General features: G+C 37.8%; 1 protein-coding gene across 1 annotated transcript in view; it reads left to right on the top strand.

Annotated features, from left to right (window-relative positions):
• WDR64 (WD repeat domain 64) overlaps positions 1-27194 on the top strand; it is a 144439-nt gene that overhangs the window by 5301 nt on the left and 111944 nt on the right. Inside the window, exons 3-10 of the mRNA XM_055117874.1 lie at positions 1569-1699; positions 6505-6607; positions 7765-7868; positions 8930-8959; positions 10072-10182; positions 16405-16619; positions 17386-17520; positions 25509-25588. Of these exons, the coding sequence (XP_054973849.1) occupies positions 1569-1699; positions 6505-6607; positions 7765-7868; positions 8930-8959; positions 10072-10182; positions 16405-16619; positions 17386-17520; positions 25509-25588 (909 nt within the window). The remainder of the gene's footprint in view (positions 1-1568; positions 1700-6504; positions 6608-7764; positions 7869-8929; positions 8960-10071; positions 10183-16404; positions 16620-17385; positions 17521-25508; positions 25589-27194) is intronic.

Below are 27194 nucleotides of genomic sequence, written 5' to 3'. Positions count from 1 at the left end.
TCTCTTTCTCTCTCTCTCTCCCTCCCTCCCTCCACTCGCGTTTGGTGCTCTCGAGCTGCTATGTATGGACCAGATCGGGATGGCTCTTCTTTGTGCTCTGCTTCTGTATGTGCTGCTGTACTCTCTTCTGTCTGTCTCTCTATCTCTGACTCTGTCTCTGAAGTCACTTCTCTGGTCTCTTCCGACCTCTCTCTGCCCCTGTGTCTTCTCTCCTGCTTTTGTGTCTTCTCTCCTGCTTTTGTGTCTTCTCTCCTGTTTTTGTGTCTTCTCTCTTGCTTCTGTGTCTTCTCCCACACTCTTTTGTGTCTTCTCTTGCTTCTGTGTCTTCTCCTTGCTTCTATATCCTCTCCTTGCTTCTGTGTCTTCTCCCCTCTTCTGTTTTCCCTCTTGCTCCTACAGTCCTAGTTTATATAGCAATCACATAGGGTGGTGACACAAAGGTGGGTTGAATATTAACAAATCAACAGAGGGGTAAGACCATTCCCCCAGGAGATCAACAAAATCTCATCTAAAGGGATTACTCCAGATTACTAGGAGATTTGCTCAAGGGTGGGATCGAGACAAGGGTGTGTTGCTTTCTTCCTTCCTCAGCTAGTAATCCACTTAAATAGTTGTAGTAAGTCTACTTCAAATATTTCTAGCAATGTCATTCTGTATGAGCACAGTAAGAGATATATCAAACTTAATGTTTGGTTCTTTCTGAGGACATCTCACTATATATTCCAGACCACAGTCCTCAGACCAGGTTAGTCTTCCTAACTCCAGCAGGGTCTTAGTCTCGTGGTTACTTTTTGACCATGACAGCATATGTCTATGACCATGCTCTCAACTTATAGTTGAGTATTGTGGCACTTTGGCCTGGCCCATTTCGATGCCAGGGTAGCTCACAGCTTGCCCTGGGTCCATTTCATCCCTCGTCGGGACCCTGCTTTTGGGGTGCTTGAAACTAGGGGCACCTGAGTTGAGAAAGCAGATGCCCAGGAGTAAATATTATTGGAGCCAATCAGCTCCCAAGTTACAAAGCATAATATTAACTGTCTTCCTGTGTCCATACTGAAAGGACATTGCTTTAAGGTAAACTAAGTTCCCTGCGGCCAGGCTGAAAGGACAAACCCAATGTTATCTTACAGAGTACCATTTGGTATCTCTGTAATTAATATATATATATTAATATGCCCACACGGCCAAGCCTGGCAAGCTACCAGTGGCATACTCGATATGCCAAAAACAGTAACAATGACGGTCCTCATTCCCCTGATCCTGAAAGAGCCTCCAATATGCCATCGGGATACACTAGCACATGACAGGGAAAAATGGAGAAGTTACTGGCGCCTGCTCGAGCAAATCAATGAACAATGGGATGACAGTGATACAGTGATATTAATATATTGCATAATATTTTAACTACGTTCCTAGTTGTGTTTCCAGCAAAAAGATCTTTAAAGTGCAGGTACGTGTACTTTTTCTATCTTGAAATAATGAAATGGAACAGCAAATAGTAAAGGCAGCTGAAAATATATCGTCCTTAGAATCCCATGATGATGATCTTATACTTTGTTATTATGCAGATATGCTCGATTATGACAAGTTTTATGCAGAAGTACAGGAACTCTTTGGCCCAGAAGTGAAGAATCAAGATGTGAAATGCTATTACAGAAAACTCTGCAACAAGCCTGATGCAGCAATAGACTGGTGTGAGGTAGTCATTTTAAGTATTCTTAAGAAATTCAGGTATTGATTTTGTTGTTTCAGAAAAATAATTAAAAGTATTATTCCCATAGGGGTTAAACTAACAATATACATGTGGTCCATTTAAATATATGCACCCATAAAGAAATCACCATTCCCCATAAATGAAAGTATGTAAAACAGAAGTTTAACTCCTTTATTAATGAATAATTCTTCCTATTAAATAAAATGCCAACTTGGAAGAACTATATATACACTTAATAGTAACTAAGATTTTTGCTGCACTGTAAACTAGATAGCAAGTTTCATTAGTGTTAATACACACAAATTTTAGTATGTTGACACTCTTTATACAAAAGAAAAATGAATTATAGTTGATTGCTAACTACCTGAATATAATTCTGGTGTTAATAGGAGAGTACGCAAAAGCCTGTTTGGCTGTTAAATGATCTCTGAACTATGGGAAGGAAAAGAGGAGCTTTTGTTTAAACTCACAGAAGTTTTTATTCTTTTTTCCATACATTGTTTATAAACCAGATTATTCTTATTTTATTTATTAAAAAATTAATTGAATCACAGTGAGATACACAGTTACAAATTTGTTCATGATTGGTTTTCTGTTGCAAGAAGTGATATATTAGTCTGTTGGTCAGAGGCACAAAGGCAAAACACTGAGAGGAATGTAGAAGCATGGAGGGTCAAGGCTCACTTTGGCTCAATGGCAGAGAAAAGTCTCCTGCAGCCTCCTTTTATTTCGTTTCCTGCTGTATACACCTCTAATGAACTCAGTACAGGGAGGGGAGTCATTAACAGAGAAAAAAGGAGTTACAGGATGAACATCAAGACATCAAAGTATACATTGTTCTATCAGGTCTATGAACTAAATGGCTACAATCTGGGGGCGGTGTGGAGTGGGGGTGGGGGTGGGGGTGGGCAGTGGAGATTGGGGAGGAGGCACAAGGTCAAGAACATAAGCTCTACAGGTCATGGCCTCATTGCACCAGGGTGATAAGCAGGAGGTGAGAGTGTTTGCATTTCAAAGCCAAGCTAGGTCTGAGATACATGGGAAGGGGAGGACTACTTCTTTGTATCGCCAGGAGTTTAAATAAGGCCAAGGCAGCTGAGGCTGAGGGAAGACTTGTCAACCCTTTCCAGATCAATCAGACTCATAAGTTTTAGCACGCTCATTTGTAAAAGTGGGGTCCGGTTCTGCTTCCTGCTTGCGGGGCAGCATCCCAGGACTCATGCTAATAATCTGGCTAGCACCAACAGGTTTTAGTTTTTTAATGTTCCAACACCTGTTTCTTCACCAATGTATTTACCACCACCAATGTTCCCAGTTTCCCTCCAGCCTCTGTATCTAGGGCAGTCATTTTCCTCTCTCTCTCTCTCTCTCTCTCTCTCTCTCTCTCTCTCTCTCTCTCTCTCTCTCTCTCTCTCTCTCTCTTTCTCTCTCTCTCTCTCTCTCATGTCTGCCTTTTTTTTTACTTTGGGCATTATGGTTTGCAATAAAGATACTGAAAAGTTGTTAGGTATATTACTGTACCTACTTTCAACACTCAGTTCCTGTCCAAAGTAATTATTTCCAGCTATTATTGACATACCTGTCCCTTTTCTATCCTAACTTCCCTTCATCCCTCACATAATCATGACAAGCTTCCAACTATTGACCAGACCTCCTGGTTCTTGTTTTTCCTGGCCTTGGATATGAGTTTCATAATTTTTTTATATTCAACAAATGAATGCAGTCAATCTATATCTGTCCCTCTCCTTCTCACTCATTTCACTCACTGTGAATTACGTGTCCATTCATTTATAAACAAATTTCATAACTTCACTTTTCTTAACAGAAACAGTATTCCATTGTGTAGGTGTACCATAGTTTTTTTATCCAGTTGTATTTATTAAAAAATTTTATTGAATCACTGTGAGATAGACCATTACAAAGAAGCTGTTCATTATTGGATTTCAGTTACACAGTGTTCTAACACTCATTCCTCCACCAGTGTACATTTCCCAATTTCCCAGCACCAGTGTCCCCAGGTTTTCTAGCATTACCCTGCCACCATATACACCCTGCCTGCCTCTATGGCAGGTGCTTTTCCTCTCTTTCTCTCTGTTTCTCTGTCTCTCTGTCTCTCCCTGTCTCTCTGTCTCTGTCTCTGTCTCTGTCTCTCTGTCTCTGTCTCTGTCTCTGTCTCTGTCTCTGTCTCTCTCTCTCTCTCTCTCTCTCTCTCTCTCTTTCTTCCTGTTTGGGCACTGTGGTCTGCAATATTGATACTGAAAGGTTATCAAGAGTATCCCTTACCTACTTTTAACCTTGTCCAGCATGATCATTCCCAGCTGTTATTGTCATAGTGGTCTCTTCTCTCTCTTAGCTATCCTCAGCCCCCCACACGCTTGTAGTTAAGTTCTAACCATTGACCGGTTCTCCTAACTCCTGTTTTCTCTGGCCATGGATATTTTTCTTCTACTATATATATTTTATATGTAACAAATGAATTCAGTCATTGTATATCTGTCTCTCTCCTTCTGACTCTTTTCACTCAGCAGGATACTCTCCATGTCCATCCATTTATACACAAATTTCATAACTTCAGTTTTCCCGAACATCAGAGTGCAAATAGTGTTTCTGCTGTGTGTTTTTGGGTCCCTAAGTTATATTCCAGGAAGTTGTATTGTTGAGTCAAATGGGAGCTCAATTTCTAGTTTTTTGAGAAATGTCCATATTTTTTTCTAAAAAGGCTGGACCAGTAGGCATTCCCACCAACAGTGAAGAAGAGTCCCTTTCTCACCATATCAATGCCACACTGGTTGCTTTTGTTCTTTTGGATGTGTGCCAGTCTCTGGTGTGAGATGATATCTCATTGTTGTTTTGGTCTACATTTCCCTAAAGATTGGTGATGAAAAGCATTTTTAATGTGACTTTTGGCTATTTGAATTTCTTCTTTGAGAAAGTTTCTTTTCATTTCATCTCCCCATTTTCTGATGGGATTGATTTTTTTTTGTAGAGTTCAACCAGTGTCTTGTATGTCTTTCATATCCCTTATCAGAAGGGTATTGGGTGAATGCCCTTTCTAATTCTGTAGGCTGTCTTTGAAACCTGGTCACTCACTGTTTCTTTTGAGGTGCAGAAGCTTCTTAGTTTAAGATAGTCCCATTTGTTTATCTTTGTTTCCACTTGTTTAGTCAGTGGTGTTTCAATTTTGAACATGCCTTCAGCTTCAGTATTGTGAAGGGTTTTGCTGGTCTTTCCTTCAATGTACCTTATGTATTCAGGTCTGATGTTGAGGTCTTTACTCTATTTTGATCTGACTTCTGTGTATGATGTTAGGTAGAAATCTGAGCCTATTTTTTGCATGTAGCTGTCCTGTTTTGCCAGTACCATTGTTAAAGAGCCTTTCCTTGCTCCACTTTATATTTCTTGCTCCCTTATCAAAGATTAGATGATCATATACTTGAGGGTGTATATAAGGATATTCAACCCTATTCTATTGGTCTGAAGATTTATCTTTGTTCCATTGCCATGCTGTTTTAATTATTACCACTTTGTAGTAAAAAAAAAGATGCCTCCCGTCTTTTTCTCCCCCAAGAATTGTTTTAGGTATTTATGTGGAATTATTTTTCCATTGAGAGATGCAATATTTGCAGAAGTAAGCTAGAAATGATAAAAAACAAGAAAAAGGACTAAGGATTTTTAAGTAGAATTGACTTTGAAAAGTTTGTATTTTTATTTTTAATGTGGGGGATATTTGAATATACCAAAAGGGAAATCATAAAAGTGAGGTAGAGGGGGAAGATATTGGAGGATATCTTCCAATATCTTAGAATTCCAATATCAAAACAAGAAAATGGAATGTGATGCAGAGAAGACGCAGAAGGATTAGTCTGGTAAAGAAAAAACACATTACCCAGGAATTATGAGATGATGGCCAGATGGGACTGAAGACTGTGGAGGCTGGAGTTCATGAATGAATAGCAGTTCCATCCATGGTGGTACTCTGTGATTTACTCTGTGGGAAGCCATGAAAGCTCATGATTGGGCAGCTGTATTCATTTGGTAAATGTGTGTGGAGGTTATAGAAATGCATGACTGAGGTGATAGACCTTATCCTAAATGTATAAGGAAGGAAGCAAAAGTGGCAGGGATCTGCTAGGTTAGGAAGTGCAAGGGCTGAATTTCCTTGTTTCATTGACTGGGGAAGTCTTATACTTCTTTCATGGTGAGATCCCACAGATCAGTTTCATCATCAGTTTCATACTTTACCGTAGTAGAGGCTTACCATTTTATATACTGTGCTTCATCCCCAAGTAAAATGACTTACTATCCCCCAAAGAACCTAATTTTCACATTACTCATTGTTATCTTGATATAGCTTATGATTTTTTTCTTTTGGGTCACAACTGATGGTGCTTATGACTTTGTGCTTTGTGATCAGACATCACTTCTATGCTTAGGGATCATTCCTGGGGCATGGGGGAATACATGGAGGATTGAATCTGGTCAGCTGCCTGCAAGACAAGTTCCTTCTCTGTTGTACTATATCTCTGGCCAGATCTAATTTTTGACTTTTTCTGTTCTTCCATGAGGTCTTCTCAAACTATTCTGTCCAATGATAGTTAAGTCTACAACTAATAAAAATAAGCATGTATGTGTTGTATTGAGTAAGTTGAACAGTCTTCTTCAATATGAGAAACCCTGGACATTTGCTACATATTTACTGATAATACAAGTTGCACTTGATAGTCCACCCAATCAGTATTGTTACTTTATAGCTAATTATAAGACTTTATATGTGTTCTTTGGGATTTTAGATCTTTGGATACTATTCCTCTGGTGATGATTATTTTGCTACTCAAATGGATGAAGAAAATTCTGTTTTTTTTATTTCTAAAAAACAACAAATTGTAATTCCAGGTAAAGTTTTGATTTCTCTTAGAAATTAGTATTTTTGTTTTAAAATTTTATTTTAATTGAATCACCATGAATTACAATTATTAATAGTTTACTTACTCTTCAAAGAGGGATTACTCTATGAAAGAGGAGTAATCTTAGAATTGGCCCTTTTTCCAGACTTCACCCCCATACTGAAATGTAGTCTGTGTTAGACATTCATTTAAAAACCACCTAAATTTATTTCATGCTTTTTTTTTAAACCAATGCCATCACTATCCTCCCAACTATCAATCTCACCAGAGGTCAATCTCTGGGCATTGGAACTATTATTAAAGAAAGGAAAGAAGTGGCTCATCTCCACTTCTGACTCTGAGTTGAGGAGGGATCAGTAAAGTGGAAAAGATGTTGCTGGCATCATGTTAGAACACTCAGATCGTCTTTTCAGGCAAGAATTGGATTGTGTAGCTTAGTTATTTACTAAAAAAATAAGATCTAATATGAGGGTCAGCACCATTCTAAATACTGAAGACAAAATAGTGAATAATAATATCTGTGACCTGATAAAATTTATAATGAAAGGGAAAGAAAACAAAAGTATTTGTAAGTACAATGTATATTAAGAACATGTAAGTACACATAACCACAGTGTGTGTCAGGTTAGTGTGTGTCACAGAGAAAACTGTGAAAAAGCAGCAAAGTAGAAAAAATATAAAGCTGCAGTGTGGCAAATAATAATTTCGTTTGGAGATGATGCATCGTATTGTTATTTTTTAAGTAGGAAAAGAGCACTGAGAAGGTAATCAAAAACCTGGACCTGTGAGAACAAACATATATTCCAAATAGAATAAGTAGGTGTATGAATGTTGTAGGGATGGCAAAAGTTGAGGCCAGAGAGGCAACAATAGGTGGGAGAAAGAGATCTAAAGTCAAGGTTTGGGTGTTTTGTTTTTTTTCCACCACACCCAGTGGTGCTCAGGCCTTACTCCTAACTGTGTGCTCAGGGATCTTTTCTAGAAGGATTAGGGGGACCTGGTGGGGTGCTGAAAATTGAACCAGGGTTGGTCTCATGCAAGGCAAATGCACTTCCTGCTGTACTATCATTCTGGCCCCCTTTTACTTTTTATTTTTAAAAAGAAATTTACTGCTGGAAGTTAAAATAAACATTATGCCATTCACAGGAAGTAGAAGACGAGATGTTATTAAGTCCATTGTCAAGGTTCCTCAGCTAGACTTATTAATAACAGCTTCTCATAAAGGATTAATAACAGTGTTCAATAACCAGGTACTTTGAAACCTTGAATTATTTCTTTCCCAACCCCATCTTCCCTCTTAATATAAATTTCTTTGTTTTGTTGTTTTTTTAATGAATTATTGCATACGAGTCATATGCAGAAAAACCAAAAACACAGACCACATTTCAAACAATTATAAAAGGAGTTATTAAAAATAAATATTTCTAAAATAAAGAAATTGCTGAAACCTGAAGCAATTTTTGAAATGTTAGTACTTACATTTGATATTATTGCTTGGAGTACCCATGGTGAACCATGAGATGTCAGCCACAAATTAAGTGAGTTTGTCAGAAGCTAAGTGACTTTGTCATAAACCAAAGAATAATAGGTCCCCAAAATAACCTGCATGGTCTGAATCAGTGATTCTTAACTAGCATGGTACCAGGGTATGATATTCACTAGAGAGTGTTAGATCTGTCATTAACTTTAGAGATAATTTTCAAATGAAAGTTTTTTTTTCTCTATCAATCCAATTACATATTGATCTATTTAGCATTCTTTTAACTATTAACTATTCTTGCATTTATTTTGCATTTTCATATATGACATTAATGTTTAATTAAATAAAGGATATGAGTCAGTTTGCAAATTAAAAGGGCAAAATACAAAATCATTGGTAAAGTATGACTTAAAGAAAATAGCAGCAAGAGAAATATAACCTTGACCAAAGCAATAACTTAGTCTAATTTCAAAGTGAATTGTTTAACACATAGGGAAAATCATAAAAAGACTCCTGCAAGTTGTAAGTGAGATTAAATTGGGGAGATATACTATTTTAAAGTCATACTTTTTGGTGAGAAATAAAGGAGCTGAAGGTAAATGGGGTGGGAGTGTGTTCAGGACCACATTCAGTAGTGCTCAGCATTTACTACTGGTCCTGTGCTTGTGGGTCATTCCTGGTGTTGCTCAGGAGACTAGATGTGGTCCTGAGGATTGAACTATTATTGGCTATATGGAAGCCAAGTAAGTGCTTTCCCCTGTTATATCTCTATGACTTTCTTATTTTTAACAGTAGTGTCAAAGAGCCTTCATTTATTCTCTTTGTTTATAGATGAGAGTTCTGGCCAGCACCAGTGTCACAGTAAGTACACTTAAAATATTCTCAATTTAGTCATACTTAAGGGTTTGATCATGGTTCCTCCATAACTAATCTGTCAGTGAATAACTTTAAAATACTTCGAGAATATGATGTCTTTATAGATTACAACCTAATGTTATTTGGGAGGGATCAAGACTTACCCTTGAGTAAGAGCAAAGAGAATCCATTGCTTGCTCTCTGGAATTAAATTACTTACAGAGAACTGCTGATAAACTGATCATTACTCTAAAGTTACTATTTTAAAAGCTTTTCCTATGTTTTGTGTTTTAATTTTCCCCAATTGAAGAAAAAAAAATATGGACATAGTCCAAGTTGTGAGAACATGGAAACAGCTAACAAATAATGTTAACTTTTATTTTAAACTTGAAAACAACATAAAATTAAGGCCTAATTTTGTCATCTACCGAAGTCATACTATTACTTGAAGAGTAATTTAAAACATGATATTTTAGGACCTGTTTGCCTCTACTGACTGCATTGAAATGCAGTGCGGGGCACTGGACCACCAATAGAAACTTGTTCATTTTTTCTCTATTCTATTGAGGATTTATTTCTTAAAATAAAAACAGTGACTCCAATTCCTTATGGCTTTGTACACATGTAGCAGTCTCCGGCACAGTCCTTGTGAATGTTGCTCTTCTTGTTCAGAAGTGTGTTGCTAATATTATGGTCCTAGATAACATGCCTTTAGTGGGATCATTAAAAAGATAATCACTGAGGTTTTCTAGATTAAAAAAAAAAGAAGAATTATGCAAAAGATACAGACTTAAAGAACTTGACCAACGCCTTAAATTGAATTCCTCTGTGTGCATGTAAGTAAGTGTTCTCCTGGAAGTGTAAACAGATTTCAAAGAGTTCTACCAGACATTGGTTGCTTTATTTGCCAGTTTGTGATGCTTAGGATGACCGTTTAAGGGTAAAAGAGAAAAGCTTGTCCTCAAGACATCAAAGAAGAGGCATTCCTAGGTTCCTCTGCAAATAAAAAGTGGGGGATTGGTGTTTAATGAAATTGACCTATTCTTTAGTAACCATTTCCATGTGATACAGCAATACACATGTTAACTCTTTCCCTAATTTTATGCATTATCTATCAGGATACCTCCTGGATTACAGGATGTGATTACCTCTCACAGCTAAAACGCGTTGTTGCTGTTACAGAAAGGACCATTATTGTCTGGGATTATAAAGCTCAAGGGGGCAATCAGGTACTAATATCAAGAGAAATATCTAAAAAAATAAGATAATTTTTTTGTGCTGGTACAATAGAAGCGATCCACTTTGTTGAACACTTATACATATATACATATATGTATACATATATACATACATAAACTAAGAGGATTAAACAAATAATCAAGTTCAGTGTAAGTATTCTTATATTCTTGAGAACAATATTCTTATATTCTTAGAATTATAAAATAATTCTATAATTAAAAGAAGATGTTCTTTTATTTATTTAATTTTTTTTTTTGGTTTTTTGGTCACACCTGGTGATTATGCGCAGGGGTTACTCCTGGCTCTACACTCAGGAATTACTCCTGGTGGTGCTCAGGGGACCATATGGGATGCTGTGAATCGAACCCAGGTCAGCTGTGTGCAAGGCAAACCAATACCCGCTGTGCTATCTCTCCAGCCCCTATTTAGTGAATGCTTAATTTGGTTTTGATTGAGAAAAAGATAACATCTATTCTTTATACTGAATCTAAGTATAATATTATTGGTTTTTCTTCTCATTGTCAAATTAAAGGACTTTCTATCTAATTTAGCTCCCTTAATAAAATCACTTAATCACTTCACAAAATTTACTGAATTTTTGCAGACACATAAAAGTTATAAACATGTTCCCTGTGCTCAAACAAAATTCAATCTTGAGGAATAAAAATAATATATAACGGCAGAGTAAATACTATAGTGAAGAGGAAAAATTACAGCAGGAAGAGCCACAGCTAAGTGGGCATCATGGGGCATAAAGGGGCATCAGGGTGCAGCACAGGGATCATCAAAAAAGTTTCAGATGACCACATCAAAAAACCAATGACATCAGTGCTCTGAGGTCCTAGGCAGGTATCTGGGATTGGGTAGAGTGAGCAGTGCATGCAGTAAGAGGAGTCAGCGAGAAAAGAAATCTTAGTGCTATTCTTCCTCAGTAGTCCTTTACCCCAAAGTAAGGACCTACCAAAGTCCTTGACAGAAGCTGAACTCAGTCGACTGTTAGAATCATCCTGAGAAAAGTAAGGCTTCGATAATCAGGGAAAGTTTCTGGAGATTCTTGGTCCAAGAAATCTTCTGAAGAGTTTTCTATATTGATTTTGAATTAGGTCATGACAGTGAACTAGTTGGAACCAGGAATTATTTCATCCCCATAAGCAGCAGAACTGCATCTCGATTGGAACAGCTAACTGTGTATTCTTTTGTTCATTTGTTTATTTAATTTCATTTTTGATTTTTGTTATAGTTTAGGTAGTAGATTACAATGATGTTCAAGTTTGTGGTGTTTATGTACAAAATTATTGCATATCGCCACATATCCCTCCATCCTGTCATAATGGAACAACTAACTCTGAAGAGAACTGAAAACTAGTGGAGCCGAGTAGCTACAGGAAAACTGATAATATACCAAAAAAGAACAGGGACGTCCAAGACACAATTCTGTGCAGAACAATGTTTGAGCACTGGAATCCAATATCAGGAAGAACTTCAGGAGTCATGGAGCTCCACTTTCCTCCAACTAGGAACCCAGCACCAGGGAATGATCCTTAGAGGTTTGCAATCAGCTAGGTCTGATTGCAATCATCTAATCTAGACTCTCTTTTATCTGGCTGATTCCAGCATAGACAGAGTTATAATGATTGAAATCAGATAATGGATGAGGTTGGAGGACAAACCAACCCACCTCTGGATCATAGATGATTCTAAGGTTCCTAAGGTTCCTAGGAGTTCCCGCATTCTTTGAGCCATACCAACCCAGTTTGCTAATGCATAGACTCCCTGGTAGAAGGAATAACTTGCTAGAAACACATTGGAATTGGGTTCATTATGGTGATTTTTCTGGAATGGAGGCTTCCTGGCTTCTGGTTCTATGGTTTTCTCCAGAGATGTGATCAATAGAATTCCCTCAGAGAGTTCTGAGGGTTGGCCAGGAGGAGGGACACTCACTGACTCAGCGAGTGCCTTCCCTCTGCCTTCTTCTCTGCCAACTTCTCTAGAGCAGTAAGGAAGGCTTAGAGAGCTTAATAAGTCATACTTGAAGAGGAAAGTATATGGGCTTACCCTCTCTGCACCTCCATGGGCTTTTGGATTGCCTGTCTCTGGCTTTAACTTCCTAGAGTTTGCCATAGCCTGAACAAACAGCTCTCAGCTGCCCTGCCCTTGTCTCAGCTTCAGTGGGAAATTACTTCTGGCAAGACTTTCTAAATACAGTGAGGCAACAACGACTTGGGTAGTTGCAGTTCCATATATCTGAAAAAGTGTTATAAGTGGGAATGGCATTCAAGCTGAGTTTAGATCTCCCTGACTAGGGCCTGAGAGATACCACAGTGGCTCAGTCACTGCCATCAGTGATCCTTGAGTATACAGTCAGGAGTAAACCCTGAGAACAGCTTGGTAACAGCCTAAAAACAAACAAATAAAAGAACGCCCTGTCCAAAGTTCAAACAAATAAAAACAGTCATTCAGGTCAGTGTACCTGACACATCAAGGCAGCAATTTCATCACTTCTACCTTCTCAGCCTCTTACTCTGTAGCTGAGTTCTTGATCAACAGACTCGATGGAAGCCTTCTACACATGATGGTGCTTCTTTCTTCTCCTTTTTCTTCTCCTTCTTCTCCTTTCCCTTTCCTTCTCTTTCTTCTCCTTCTCCTCCTCTTCCTCCTCCTCCTTCTCTTTCTTCTCCTCCTTGCACTTCTTCATCCTTCTCCTCCTTACCTTCTTTTCTTTTTGTTCCTCGTCCTCCTTCTTCTCCTTCTTCTCCTTCTTCTCCTTCCTCCTTCCTTCTCCTCCTCCTCCCTCTCCTCATCCTCCTCCTCCTCCTCCTCCTCCTCCTCCTCCCTCCTCCTCCTCTTCTTCTTCTTCTTCTTCTCTTCTTCTTCTTCTTTTCTTCTTCTTCTTCTTCTTCTTCTTCTTTCATTTCTTCTTTCTTCTTCTTCTTCTTCTTCTCCTCCTCCTCCTCCTCCTTCTCCTCCTCCTCCTCCTCCTCCTCTTCTTCTTCTTCTTCTTCTTCTTCTTCTTCTTCTTCTTCTTCTTCTTCTTCTTCTTCTTCTTCTTCTTCTTTTCTTCTTCTTCCTTCTTCTTCTTCTTCTTCTTCTTCTTCTCCTTCTTCTCCTCCTCCCCCTTCTCCTCCTCCTCCTTCTCCTCCTCCTCCTTCTACTCCTCCTCCTCTTCCTCCTCCTCCTCCTCCTCCTCCTCCTCCTTCTCCTCCTCCTCCTCCTCCTCCTCCTCCTTCCTTCTTCTTCTTCTTCTTCTTCTTTCTTCTTCTTCTTCTTCTTCTTCTTCTTCTCCTTTCTTCTCCTCCTCCTCCTTCTCCTCCTCCTCTTTCTCCTCCTCCTCCTCTTCCTCCTCCTCCTCCTCTCTCTTCCTCCTCCTCCTCCTCTCCTCCTTCTTCTTCTCCTCCTCCTCCTCCTCCTCCTCTTCTCCTCCTCCTCCTCTTCCTCCTCCTCCTCCTCTTCCTCCTCTCCCTCCTCCTTCTTCTCTCTCCTCCTCTCCTCCTCCTCCTCCTCCTCCTTCTTCATTCTCTCTTCTTCTTCTTCTTCTTCTTCTTCTTCTTCTTCTTCTTCTTCTTCCTCCTCCTCCTTCTCCTCTTCTTCTTCCTCCTCTTCTTTTTCTTCCTTACATATTAACATGCACTGTAGCTCTGCCATCCCATTGTTCATCGATTTGCTTGAGTGGGCACCAGTAATGTCTCCACTGTGAGATTTTTTACTGTTTTTGGCATATCAAATACGCCATGAGTAGCTTGCCAGGCTCTGCCATGCAGGCAAGATACTCTCAGTAGCTTGCTAGGTTCTCCAAGAGGGACGGAGGAATCAAACAAACCTGGGATGGCCACATGCAAGACAAATACCCTACCCACTATGCTATTGCTCTAGTCCATTTTCATAAATATTTTAAATCAGGGGCTGGAGCAATAGCCCAGCAGGTAGGGTGTTTGCCTTGCATGTGGCCGACCCAGAAAGAAGTTGAGACTGTTGGAGGGATTGGTGTTGAATTATTGTATGCCTAAAACTGAACTATCAGTTACTTTGTCAACTAAGGCTCTTTACTAAAAAAAAATTTAAAAGAAAGGAAAAAGTAAATTCCAATCACACCCTTACTTACCTCTAAATAAACAATATCCTTGCTGCCCTCGGCCCAGGTGAGATTCGGAGCAGCCGCGCATGACACGACCGGCCCCTCTGCTCCTTAAAGACTATGATCCAGGAGGTCTACTAACTCATTTTGGCGCCCAGAGACTTACAGAAATGCATCTAGACTGTGAGCCGAGCTATGACTACAAGCCGCCCGGGGAGGGGGGAAGGATTCTCTCTCCCAATGCTTTCTTTCTATGGGGATGACAGCGGCAACTGGAGCAGCAGCGCCCATGTGGCATCCGCCATCTTCTAAGACTCACAACCCAGAGGTACTTGCTTGTTGTGATGTGGAGCGCAAGAGATCATGGGATGGAGATGTTACCGGCACGCCCTTGGCTCAGATGAGATCCGGAGCAGCTGCGCACGACACGGCCGGGCCCCTCTGCTCCTTAAAGATTATGATTCAGGAGGTCTACTAGCCCATTTTGGCACCCAGAGACTTATAGAAATGCATCTAGACTGTGAGCTGAGCTAAAATAACAGAAATCCAAAACCATGCAGCCGCAACAGCAGCTGCATGAGCTCCTATAATCTTCATTCTCAGCAGTGGAAAACAAACTATCAAATGAAGCCTTTTCAGCAGGTTTGATTGTTGTGGGAAAATTGCAAATAATAATAATCAGTTCTCTGTTGAAATATTGAATGTATCCAAAGTATAGAGAGAATAAAGTGAAGATCATTGGCCACTCAGGTGCGGGGGGTGGTGGGAGGGGGGTATATTGGGGTTCTTGGTGGGGGAGCAGGGGCACTGGTGAAGGGATGGGGGTTTGATCATTATATGACTGAGACTTAAACCTGAAAGCTTTGTAACTTTTGTCACGGTGATTCAATAAAATAAAATTTAAAAAAATTAAAAATAAATAAAAAATAAAAAAATAAAATAAAATAAAGAATATCCTTGCATGTGAACGCTCTCCAATCTTCTGTTTCATCTGAAAAGGTTGTACAGTCGTTTCCCTCTCTGTCCACTTGACATTAATTTCCCCTTCCTCTATCTCCCCTGAATCCTCCTTAATCAGTTCAAGTCCTAGAACACAGATCACTTTTCCTGACCACAGTGTCCAAAGTGACCTCTTCACTAATTTCATCACAGTTTTCACAGTTTATTTAGTTTAGTATATTCTACATTATTTGAAAAGATATTTTATTCATTTCTCTTTTTCCGTGGTAGTTCACTGAGTCAGAGATTTGTCGCCTCCATCTTGTTCATTAATTTATGGTCTATACCTAAAATAATTTATGACATATCATAGGTAGTTAATAGATAATTATTGAGTAATTGAGAGAGTCTATACAAAGACTCACCTCACTCATTATAAAAAATAAATTAAAATGTTTGTTTCAATAGTCTTCTTTACCAAGTTAGAAGAGTCGTAGGGACAGTGGTAAAAGATTGTGTGCACTTTGTTGATAGTGAGATGAAGTTATTTCATATATCAAGACCATAAACTTTAACAATATTTTAACTGCTTAAATTACAATCAAATAAAAATTAATATTATGTGATTATAATAAATATTATTCAACCTTCAATATTGGGCTGGAGCGATAGCACAGCTGTAAGGCCTTGCACTCGGCCAACCCAGGTTCAATTCCTCTGTCCCAGCAAGCTACTGAGAGTATCCCACTCACACGGCAACTCCTGGCAAGCTACCTGTGGCGTATTCAATATGCCAAAAACAGTAACGACAAGTCTCACAATGGGGACGTTATTTGTGCCCACTCAAGCAAATCAGTGAACAACGGGATGACAGTGCTACAGTGCTACCTTCAACATTGGATTATGTGATAGTATTTCAATAAACATAGAGCTAAATAAATCCAATACAGTAGTACAAAGTCAGCTTGACAAATGCTAAATATTTAGGGATAAACTTGAATGCCATTACATTTCACCTGATAATATCTTGGGAAAATTTTTTGGTTTATTTTTTTCAACATTCTTTAACATAGTATGAGTGCTTAAATTAAGAAATGTCAGAAATTAGTAAAACTTATCAATTAATAATGATAACATTTGATACTAATTAAATATTTATATAATCACAACAAAGTGATAGTTTATTTTTGTTTCAAAATAGGAAAACTATTTTGTCATAAAGCCTATGGATCACTGCCTTCTCTCTGTTTGTGCTGTACCTGTGACTGACCAGTTGTGCCAAGATGATATACTTTTAGGGGATGATGGTGGTTTTGTAAGCAAGTACACTGTAAATAGCGATGACTTTGGACTAAAACAGGCAAAATCAAAAAAGAGATCACAAAACCAGATTTTAGACTCAAAAAGCTTTAAAAGGTAAGTGTATTATGTGGATAGTCTGCTTGATTTTAATATAGGCATATATTTCAAATATTTATATAGTGAAAGCAATGTGCCAGACCCCAATGTATTCAAGAAAATTCTAAGCAATTTGAGGTGAAGAATTTTACCCTAATCATCTTTATGTCCTTAGTATGTGGATATAGTAAGTGTTCAATAAATATGCAATGAAGACAATAGTATATGATAAAACATGAATAAAGATGACACCATGGAAGTGACTTAGGTTATATATGAAGTTCATGGCAGAAATTTTGGCCTCTAATTTCAAACTCTCACTAAAAACATAGGATATAGAATATGAAAAATAATTTAATTATAACATCACCAGAGATTAAAGATTTTCCAGTTATTAAAATTTGAAAGCACTAAAAATGTACTTATTCATATAAAATTCAGAAAACATTGTGAAATGTCCTTCTTGAATAATCTTAACTTTCTTCAGTAAAGTAAGCAAAATAGTGCCATTATTAGGTTGAGATTCTAATAGATTGTTCCTTTAACCTGAATCTATAGCACAACACTTTATGTAGATTTCAGTTTTTCACTTAAAATATGCCATGCTATTGAAAAATTAAACAGTTAAATCATATAAAGCATAGGGTGGTATTACACATTCTGGCTCTAGCCAGCTCAGTGTGTTGGTCTGGTTAAAGTAAATGTGAAAATATGGGATAAATTCTCAACATGTTATATTTGTGCATTTAAATAAATAACCTCTCTTTCTCATTTTAATTCACAGTGTTAAAAGGAAACTACATAATGACTGGGTTATAAAAATTAAATATATCTCATCTCTAAAGTGCTTTGGATCCTGTTCCTTGGACAGCGTTCATTCATTAGTTGTGGAAACCCTGAAGAGACTTGATGATAATTTGTAAGTACAGTAAATTTATATACATGACTTCTCTGTGATTTTCAACCCTTTTTTGGAATTGGTAAGTCCATAGAAGTCTGAGTGCTCTCAAAGTCTTCATCTTATTTTGAGAATAATAAGATGTTAATTATTTCATTTGTTTTTCAAGATTAAAATTTCATGAAGAACTTTAAGCTACTGCAAATCTGAACCTATTTCTTCTTAGTAGCAACTTTACTTGTATGTTGCTTGTTGCTATAATCTATTAGAGTAGATAAATACATCTATAACTATATATCCCAGATATAATTCTGCCGTTGAAATTTTCTAAGTTAAAATTATTTTTGCATGTTAGTTTGCTGGCCAGTAATATGTAAATATCTGTTACACCATCACATTTATATTTCATGGTTGGAGCGATAGCATAGCGAGTATAATTTAAGCACTCATACTATGTTTGATTTTTTCTTATTATGTTTTACAAGTATTTATATATGTTAAATATATAAAGATGTATGTCTTTATATATGTATATTTATTAAATATATTTATGTATCTATATATTTATGTATCTATATATCTATAGGTGTTAAATATTAGGGATTCATATGTGTATATATAGTATATATGTATACATATATCTTTGTCAGGTGGTGTAAAATGTTCTTTCCTAGTCCCATTAAACCACTGTGAGATAGTTACAAGCTTTCATGTTTGAGTTTCAATCATAAAATGATCAAACACCCATCCCTCCACCAGTGCACATTCTCCACCACCAATGTCCCCAGTATACCCCCCATTTCCAAGCTTCCCCCTGTCTCCATGGCAGACAATTTCTCCCATACTTTCTCTACTTTTGGGCATAATGGTCTGCAATACAGATACTGAGAGGTTATCATGTTTGGTCCTTTATCTACTTTCAGCACACATCTCTCATCCCAAACAATTCCTCCAACTATCACTGACTTAGTGATCCCTTCTTTATTCCAGATGCCTTATCCCCAAGTTCATGAGACAAGCTTCCAATTATGGGGAAATATTCCTGGCCCTTGTGTCTACTGTTCTTGGGTGTCCTTCTCATATAATGTTATTTTATGTTCCACCTGTGGCATACTCCATTTGCCAAAAACAGTAACAACTATGTTCCTCATTCCCCTGACCCTGAAAGAGGCCCCAATATGCCATTGGTCTACACTAGCATGCTAAAGGCACAAATGGCCTAGTCGGGCCCGTGCTCGGCTCCGGCCGGCCGGGTTTTCGGCCCGGGCGCCCATGCCCCTGCAGAGCCGGTGGATGTGGAACAAGCGGGAACCAGAGACAGCTTTAGGAATTGGGGTTCCAGCAAGTGCCTGCACCCATGTATGGAGACTGTGAATTAAGCCTTTGCCCCACGCCGGCTAACGGAGGAAAGAACCTTCCTTCTTGGTCTCTCTCCCCTCCGGGAGAAGGCGTGGTGTCCGACATTTTGTGGGTCCGTTGAGAAGGTACGAACTTGGTGGCGCGGAAAAAAAAAAAAAAAATGTGTGCTTTGAACTTGAAACAGCCGCAGGATACAGGGCCAGCCCTAGTCGGGCCCGTGCTCGGCTCCGGCCGGCCGGGTTTTCGGCCCGGGCGCCCATGCCCCTGCAGAGCCGGTGGATGTGGAACAAGCGGGAACCAGAGACAGCTTTAGGAATTGGTTTCTGGCAGAATTTTCCCAGGACTTTATACAGAAATCCAAAACCGCGCGGACGCGGCAGCGTCCGCGCGACTTAACATTTATAATTGTCATCAATGTGAAAGGGTTCCATTTGAACAGGTCAGACTTGGGGGGGAAACTCCAAATAATAACAGTAAGTTTTTGTTGAAATATTGAAGGTTCTTAATGTAACAGCCACCTCTGGACTATGAGCTAAGCAAAAGCCCCACGCTGGCCAACGTGGCGTGGAGTACACCATACTATGAGGCGCAGGAAGGGGGATGAGGGGGAAAAATTAAAAAAAAAAAATGGAAAAGGAAAAAGAGAAAAAAAAAGAGAGAGAGAGTTATGTCAACTATAGTGAGTTTTGTGTTGAATTATGGAATGTAATCAAGGTAAAGAAAAAATGAAGTGAAATTCATTAGTTATACAGTAGGGGGTAGGGGGTGGGGGCGGGGGGTAAACTGGGGTTTCTGGTGGTGGAATTTGGGCACTGGTGAAGGGATGGGTGTTTGAATATTGTATAACTCACATATAAACCTGAGAACTTTGTAACTTTCCACATGGTGATTTAATAAAAATTAAAAAAAAAAATAAAGGCACAAATGGAGACTTTACTGGCACCCACTCAAGCAAATCGATGAACAACAGGATGACGATGACAGTGATATAGTGATGTTCCACAAATGAGTGCAGTCCTTCTATGTATATCCCTTTATTTCTGACTCATTTCACTTAGCATAATACTCTTCATGACCACCCATGTGTAAACAAATTTCATGACTTCATCTCTCCTAACTGCTGCATAGTATTCCATTGTGTAGATGTACCAAAGTTTCTTTAACCAGTCATCTGTTCTCGGCACTCGGGTTGTTTCCAGAGTCTGGCTATTGTGAACAGTGCTACAATGAGCATATATGTGCAGATGTCATTTCTACTGTGCTTTTTTGATATATATCTGGATATACTCCCAGACTTGGTATTAAGGGGTCATATGGAATCGCAATTTTTAGTTTTTGAGGGAATGTCCATATTGTTTTCTAGAAACACTGAACCAGTTGGCATACCAACCAACAGTGAAAGAGTGTTCCTTTTCCCCCACATCCATCCCAGCACTGGTTGCTTTTGTTCTTTTGAATGTGTGCCAGTCTCTGTGGTGTGAGATGATACCTCACATCTCCCTGATGATTAGCGATGTGGAGCATTTTTTCATGTCCCTTTTGGCCATTTGTATTTCTTTTTCGAGGAAGCGTCTGTTCATTTCTTCTCCCCATTGTTTGATGGGGTTGGAGGTTGTTTTTGTACAATTCTACTAATGTCTTATATATACTGTATATTAATCCTTTGGTGTCTTTTAATTCTGGTCATCATTTCTTTTGTGGTTTAGAAGTTTCTTAAGTTTGCTTAATCACATTTGTTTATCTTTGCTTCACCAATATCAGTTAATTATTAAAGATGCCTCTAACGTTAATGTTATAAAGTGCTCTGACTATGTTTTCCTCAATATGTTATGGATCCAGGTCATTAATCCACTTTGAGTTGACTTTTGTATCTGATATGAGATAGGAATCTAAATTCATTTTACCTCTTTGACTGACCAACTTCCTCAGCACTATTTCTTAAGCAGGCTTTCACTTTATATTCATTATTTTTCTAAGGAAAATTAACTATCATTTGACTGGATGATCTTTCTCCAGACTCTCAATATTATTCTATTTACATGAGTCATTTTATTTCAGTAACACATTGTCTTGATTACTATAGATTTGTACAATAATTTGAACTTGTGAAAAGAAAAACTTCTCATATTTCCCATCACTTTCCCCCTATGATTACTTTGTTTATTAGGGATAAATATAAATTTTATAAATTTTAATAGTATAAAATTTTTAACAGCAATATGTCATATAATAAGTATTTTTATTGTGACTGCAATGAATTAGTATAGTGTTTTGAGGAGGATTGTTATTTTTGCATCATTAGTCCTATATACTTTCAACCTATTAACAATGGATTGTTAATCCATTAACAATCAATGGATTGATTAATTGTTAATCAATGAAATTGATTAAAATGAAAATAAATTTTCATTTTCATTTATTTCTTTTAGAAGTGATTTATGCATTTCTCTGTATTTATTTCACCTTTTAAAAACATGATTTCCAGGTACTTGATTTTTCAGAGCAATTGTGAATGGGATCATGTTTTTTCATTTCTCTATCTCTCCAATTTCATTGTTTGCTTATATAAATTCCATGGAATTTTATTTATTGAGTTTGCATCCTGCCACTTTACTATGGAAGTATATTATTTCTAAGGGCCTTTTTGCAGTTTTTTTTGGTGTATTAAGTATAGTAACTTTGTGCCACGTTTTAAAGGGAAGGCTTTGAGTTTTCACCAGTGAATATGATGTTTGTTGTGGGCTTATCATAAATGGCCTTAATTATGTGGAGGATTGTTCTTTCAACCCTCACTTTATTGAATATTTTTATTTTGAATGGGTTTTGGATCTTGTCCAGTGTTTTCTCTACATCTATTGTTATGAGTGTCTAATTTTTACTTTTCCTTGTATTGACACAAAATATTGTGTTGACTTGTGTGTAGTAAATCATCCTTGTATCCAAGGGATAAATCCTACCTGGTTGTAGAGCATGATTTGGTGTGATTTTTGATGTATTGTTGGAATCAGTTAGGTAATATTTTTGAGGGTTTTTAAATCTATATCAGACATAAGATCTATAATATTCCCCCTTTTGTGGCAGCTATGTCTTCTTTTGATTACAAGACAATATTTGCTTCATAGAAACTATTTGGGTGGATACCTGTTTCTTCGGCTTTTGGAAAGAACTTGGAAAGGATTGGGAGTAGGTCTCCTATAATGATTTGAAAGAAGTCATTATTAAACCATCTTGTCCTGGACTTTTGTTTTAGGAGAGACTTGATTATTATTTTGATTTCCTTGTGATCAGCCTTTCGTGTGCTCTGCTTTCTCTTGATCCAACATTGGAAATTTATTAGAATACATTCTTTCTAGGTTTTCCCGGTTTTGTGGTATAAAGATTTTTATAATTAATTTATTATGGTCCTTTAAGTTATTATAGGTATTCGTTGTGCCATCATCCCTTTCATTACTGATTCAATTTACTAGGGCTTTATTTGTGAATATTACTAGTGGTGATATTACTAGTGGTGATCACCAGCTCTTGAGATCAGTTGATCTTTTGAAATTTTGTTTGTTTGTTTGTTTCAATTTCATAATGTCTACTTGCTAGTGAGAAAAGTGGTGTGTTGAAGTCTCCCACTACTATTGTATTTCTGTCTGTGTTTCTATAGGTTCATGAGCAGAAGCTTTATGAACTTTGCTGAGCCTTCATTTGGTGTGTAGATGTTGATAACAGAATTTTTTTTATCTATTGTTCCCTTGATCAATAAATAATGTTCATCATTGTCTCTAATTACTTTCTTTATATTGAGTGGAATTTGATCTTATATAAATGCAGCTATCCCAGCTTTTTTTTCTATCTTCTATTGTCTTATATGATTATTTTCCATCCTTTCACTCTTTGTCTTTATTTATCCTGAGAGTTCAGGTGTATTTTCTGCACTCAGCAAAAGGATGGATTTTCTTTCATGATCCACCCAACTATCTATGTCTTAGTATGGGGAAATTTTATTTCATTGACATTCGGAGAGACAAATTTTATAGAGGGCTGTGTTATAATTTATGTGTGTGTGATCAATTATTTTTGCAAGAGTACATATTTTTATAAATGACTTTCCGTAATTCTTGAATAATTGGTTTCGTTGCAAATTAAACCAACTCTAGTTTATCTAAAATGGTTTTTGGAGTGGGGCAGGTGGGGAGGTTGGCAGAAAGGAAGCTGGGGACACTGGTGTTGAAAAATGTAAAATGGTGAAAGGATGGGTAATGAAAAGTTGTATGACTAAAACCCAGTTATGAACAATCTTGCACCTGTGTAACTCATGGTTGTCAGTTCACAAAATAATATACAGGGGTACAATTACACATGTGTGTTCAGTGGCTCAGAACTGCCTTCTGTCCTCTCTTGCCTCCCCAGAGAGAGACAGAGATGGGACCAGGAGACTGCAGCCTGATGGGGAAAATGGCCCATTTTCCATTATGAGCTGCTAGCATACCTGTAGAATATCTGAGGGGGGTTGAGGTAAGGGCATAGGTGTGATTGATCATTTACATATGGAAATTTACACAGATCATTTACATGGATAGAGCATAGGAAATTCTCTTGGGGCAATTAAAGAAAGGAGACACTATGTCTCCCAGGGATATCTACATTGCTTTTATTTACCTCTAGTTGTATATGTTATCAATACTTGCAGTTGTTGGGATAAACACAGTGAGAGACAAAGATCCCAACACTTAGTTATCTGGGCTCTGAGAGCAAGGAAGTCTTTTATCTTAAATCCTAGACTAAGTCTCTTCCAGCCAGTTCATCTTGTCCTTTCACGTGGGGGTCCTATCTCTTAAGTTGTAACAGCTTGCATCAAGACCATGAATTTATGCTTTCTAGACTGTCCCATTTCAATGCTGGGGTAGCAGCTTTGTCACTCACCCTAAGTCCATCCTAGTCCCATGGTGGGACTTCCCTTTTGGGGTGTTAGGAACTACAGCAACTAAAACCTGAGCCAAGTAATTATGACCAATACCCAAGAGTAGTTCTATTTCAGCGTCAGTCAACTCACAAATATTTGAAGCATAGCATTAATGGTCTTTCTGTGTTTAATCAAAGAACATTGTCTATAGTAAAATATGAAAAAGCCATAGCGAAATAGAAAAGCAGGTACTATTACACAGCACTTCAAATACAAATCATTACAAATACAAAGTCCATAATTAAGAGAAAGTTTTGGCTTTATAAGTAACCAAAAATGACTTGGGGAGCTGAGACAAAGACAGGTAAAACACAAAGGAAAGGGTAAAGATAAACTTTAACTAAATTAGAGATGCTAGCACAATAAGCTTCTCTGGGAGGAGGAAAGGGGCAATTCACTGATGAAGCCTAAAACACTTAGGGTTAATATACAACAATGGTGATTTTATTTATTTATTTTTTAAAGGTTCTCCTCCAGTCTAAATGATGGCTTTGTAGGGTGGTGGATCCTAGACTGGAAAATTTTTTTCAGTCAGTACTTTGTGTCCTTCCAATCTTTCCTGGCTTATATGGTGTCATACTGAAGTTCTGTTGTGATTCTTACATTGTTTTTCTTCTATTTGAAGATTTTTTTCTCTCCTTTTTCTTCTTTAAGCAGTCTTTCTTTGTCCTTTGATTTTCTATTTTCATTACTATGTGTCTTGGCATTTTTTTTAAGTTCATATTGTTTGGTACTCTGGACTTCTTGAATCTGTGCAGAAGCCTCTCTCAAGATATCATGAAAGTTCTCAGTTATTATTTCTTTGACCAGCTGTTATTCCCTTTTATCTTTGTCCTCTCTTTCTGGTATTCTTATGGTTCAAATATTATTTGTTTTGCTATTATCTATCAAGAATTTTACATTTTTTCCATTTGCTTACTTTTATTTTTCATTTTGTTATTGATGATGACTTGTATTTTGTTTTCAGTGTCAGTGAAATGGTCCTCTGCATGTTGAATTCTGTTGCTGTGGCTTCCAATTTTTAACTCCTTCAATTTCATTTTTCTAGGGCTTCTTTTTTGGGTCACACCCGGCAATGCTTAGGGGTTACTCCTGGCTCTGTAGTCATGAATTTGACATATTTGAGGAAATATATTATACCCATGATCTGTTGAAGTGGGTGCAGAGGAAGAAGTGGTGCTGCCATTCAGAAACATTAGCATACCTACAGATTTGGGTTTGAGAGAGGTTTGGAAAGGACCTTTTCTATCTGGGAGACCCAGGATGAGGGCTGGTGCCCTTGTCAGTTTTCTGGGTCATTGAAGCTTGTGCAGAAATTTGGAAGAGGCCTCCTCCACCTGGGGACCTAGGAAGAAGTTGCAGATTGAGGTACAGACATCGTGGGGTAGAATGAAGCTGGCATATTTGATACACCTGAACCTGTGCGATTACTCACTCTTGGCAGAGCTGGAGGACCATGTGGGGTGCCATGCTTTCTCCTGGCTCCAAAAATTGGGTTTCTTTTTAAAAACAGATGTAGGTAAGTTAATACCACATTATGAAGAAGATTCTATGGGTCAATGAGAATTTGGTCATTATTTAATTTTTATGGTTCAATGGATTTTTAACATAGAAATGAACCCACTGAACATGAGCTATATTATATGTTAGAATTAGCTTTTTAAAGATGCCAATTTTCCATAAAATTTTTGTTTTCCAGGCCTGTTAGAGAGTTTTCTATGCCAAGAGGAACAAACACCTTTTGTTACTGTTTAAAAGCAAATGTGATTATCACTGGAGGTAAGAGAGTAGTTCATGTATACAGAAACTGTCACTTTGCAAAGAGTTCTGTCCTTGATTAAATAGGTTTTCACAAAGCTGTAAACCTTTACTTTTAGAGAAAACTCTTAGAAAATGTTTAAAAAAATTTTAAAGTCAGATCTGTTGTTCTGTTCCTTTGTAACTTATAGATTTGATGACATACTTGTCAAGTCCTCCTGAATTTAAGAATTCTTTATTTTGCAATAGACTCTATGTTTAGGGATCACTCCTGGTGGAGCTAGAGTGCTGAAAATTGAACCTGGGACAGCAGTGTGAAAGGCAAACACCCAACCCACTATAGTATCTCTCCAGCCCCTGAATTTTATATTTTATCTCACTATATTTTAAATGTCTAGAACTTCTTTCATGTGTAAGAGTGTGCATTCATACTAGTAATTGCATTCCTACTCTGGTACCCACGCACAGTTTTTAAAGGAGTCCTAGAATCTCTGGATATAAACACACATTATTTTCTGAAAAGTTCAAAATGTTTACAGTGAGCATACATGACCCAAAAACTCAAGAGCAAAATTTTAGAATTATCATGGAAGAAGACCAAAAATATAACCTTAAAACATTCCAGTGTTTAAGGATTAAGAAGGTCTAAAATCATCTGCTGAGAGTAAAGGAAAAAATGGAAATATAAGAAGTTTGGGGGGGAAAAGAGTGAAATGGTGTCAAACTCTAAGTACATAGGTGGATGAAATTAATTTTTTATTTTTTCAAATACCCTGTGTTTTTGGAACTTATATTGGCATCTGTGTTCAGCTTTGGGCCCCTACAGCATTAAAAGTTTGTCTATAGTTCAAGTATTAATTTAAAAAAAACTATACAGTAATCCACTGGAAAGCAAAACTTAAATTTAAAAGAGTTAGAAAAGTAGTTATATCGTGGAAAGTATCATGTTAAGTGAAATGAGTCAGAAAGAAAGAGACAGACATAGAAAGACCGCACTCATCTGTGGAATATAAAGTAGCAGAATGGGAGACTAACACCCAAGAATAGTAGAGAAAAGAACCAGAAGGTCTGCCCCACAGCTTGGAAACTGGCCTCACATGCTGGGGGATAAGGCAGCTGAGATAGAGAAGGGAGCACCTAGTAGAGAATCTTGGGAGGACACACTTGGGTTGAAAACTGCGTGCCAAAAGTAGACTATAGACTGAACATATTGGCCACTCAATTTGTTCTATTGCAAACCTCTATTGCAAACTACAACATCCAACAGGAGAGAGAACAAAAGGGAATGCCGTGCTGCAGAGGAGAGGTGGGGTGTTGGGGGATGGGGTGGGGGTGGAGGGAGGGATACTGGGAACATTGGTGGAGGAGAATGGGCGCTGGTGGAGGGATGTAAATGAAATGCAAACATGAAAGTTCATAAGTTTGTAACTGTACCTCACAGTGATTCACTAATAAAAATTAAAAAAAAGAAAAGTAGTTCTAAAAGGTAGGTTTAGTCACAGCACAGCTGTTAACTCACTAAATTTTCAATAATAACTTATCTCCCCCTGTTGTTCTTTTTTTGCCTGATAAAATGAGGAGGTTCAACTCTACAGATTTCAAGGTTCTTTGAGTTTTCCCTGCTTAG

Source organism: Sorex araneus, chromosome 9 (genome assembly GCF_027595985.1).
Source record: "Sorex araneus isolate mSorAra2 chromosome 9, mSorAra2.pri, whole genome shotgun sequence".
Taxonomy (NCBI): Eukaryota; Metazoa; Chordata; class Mammalia; order Eulipotyphla; family Soricidae; genus Sorex; species Sorex araneus.
This window is presented reverse-complemented; position numbering and strand designations above follow the sequence as displayed.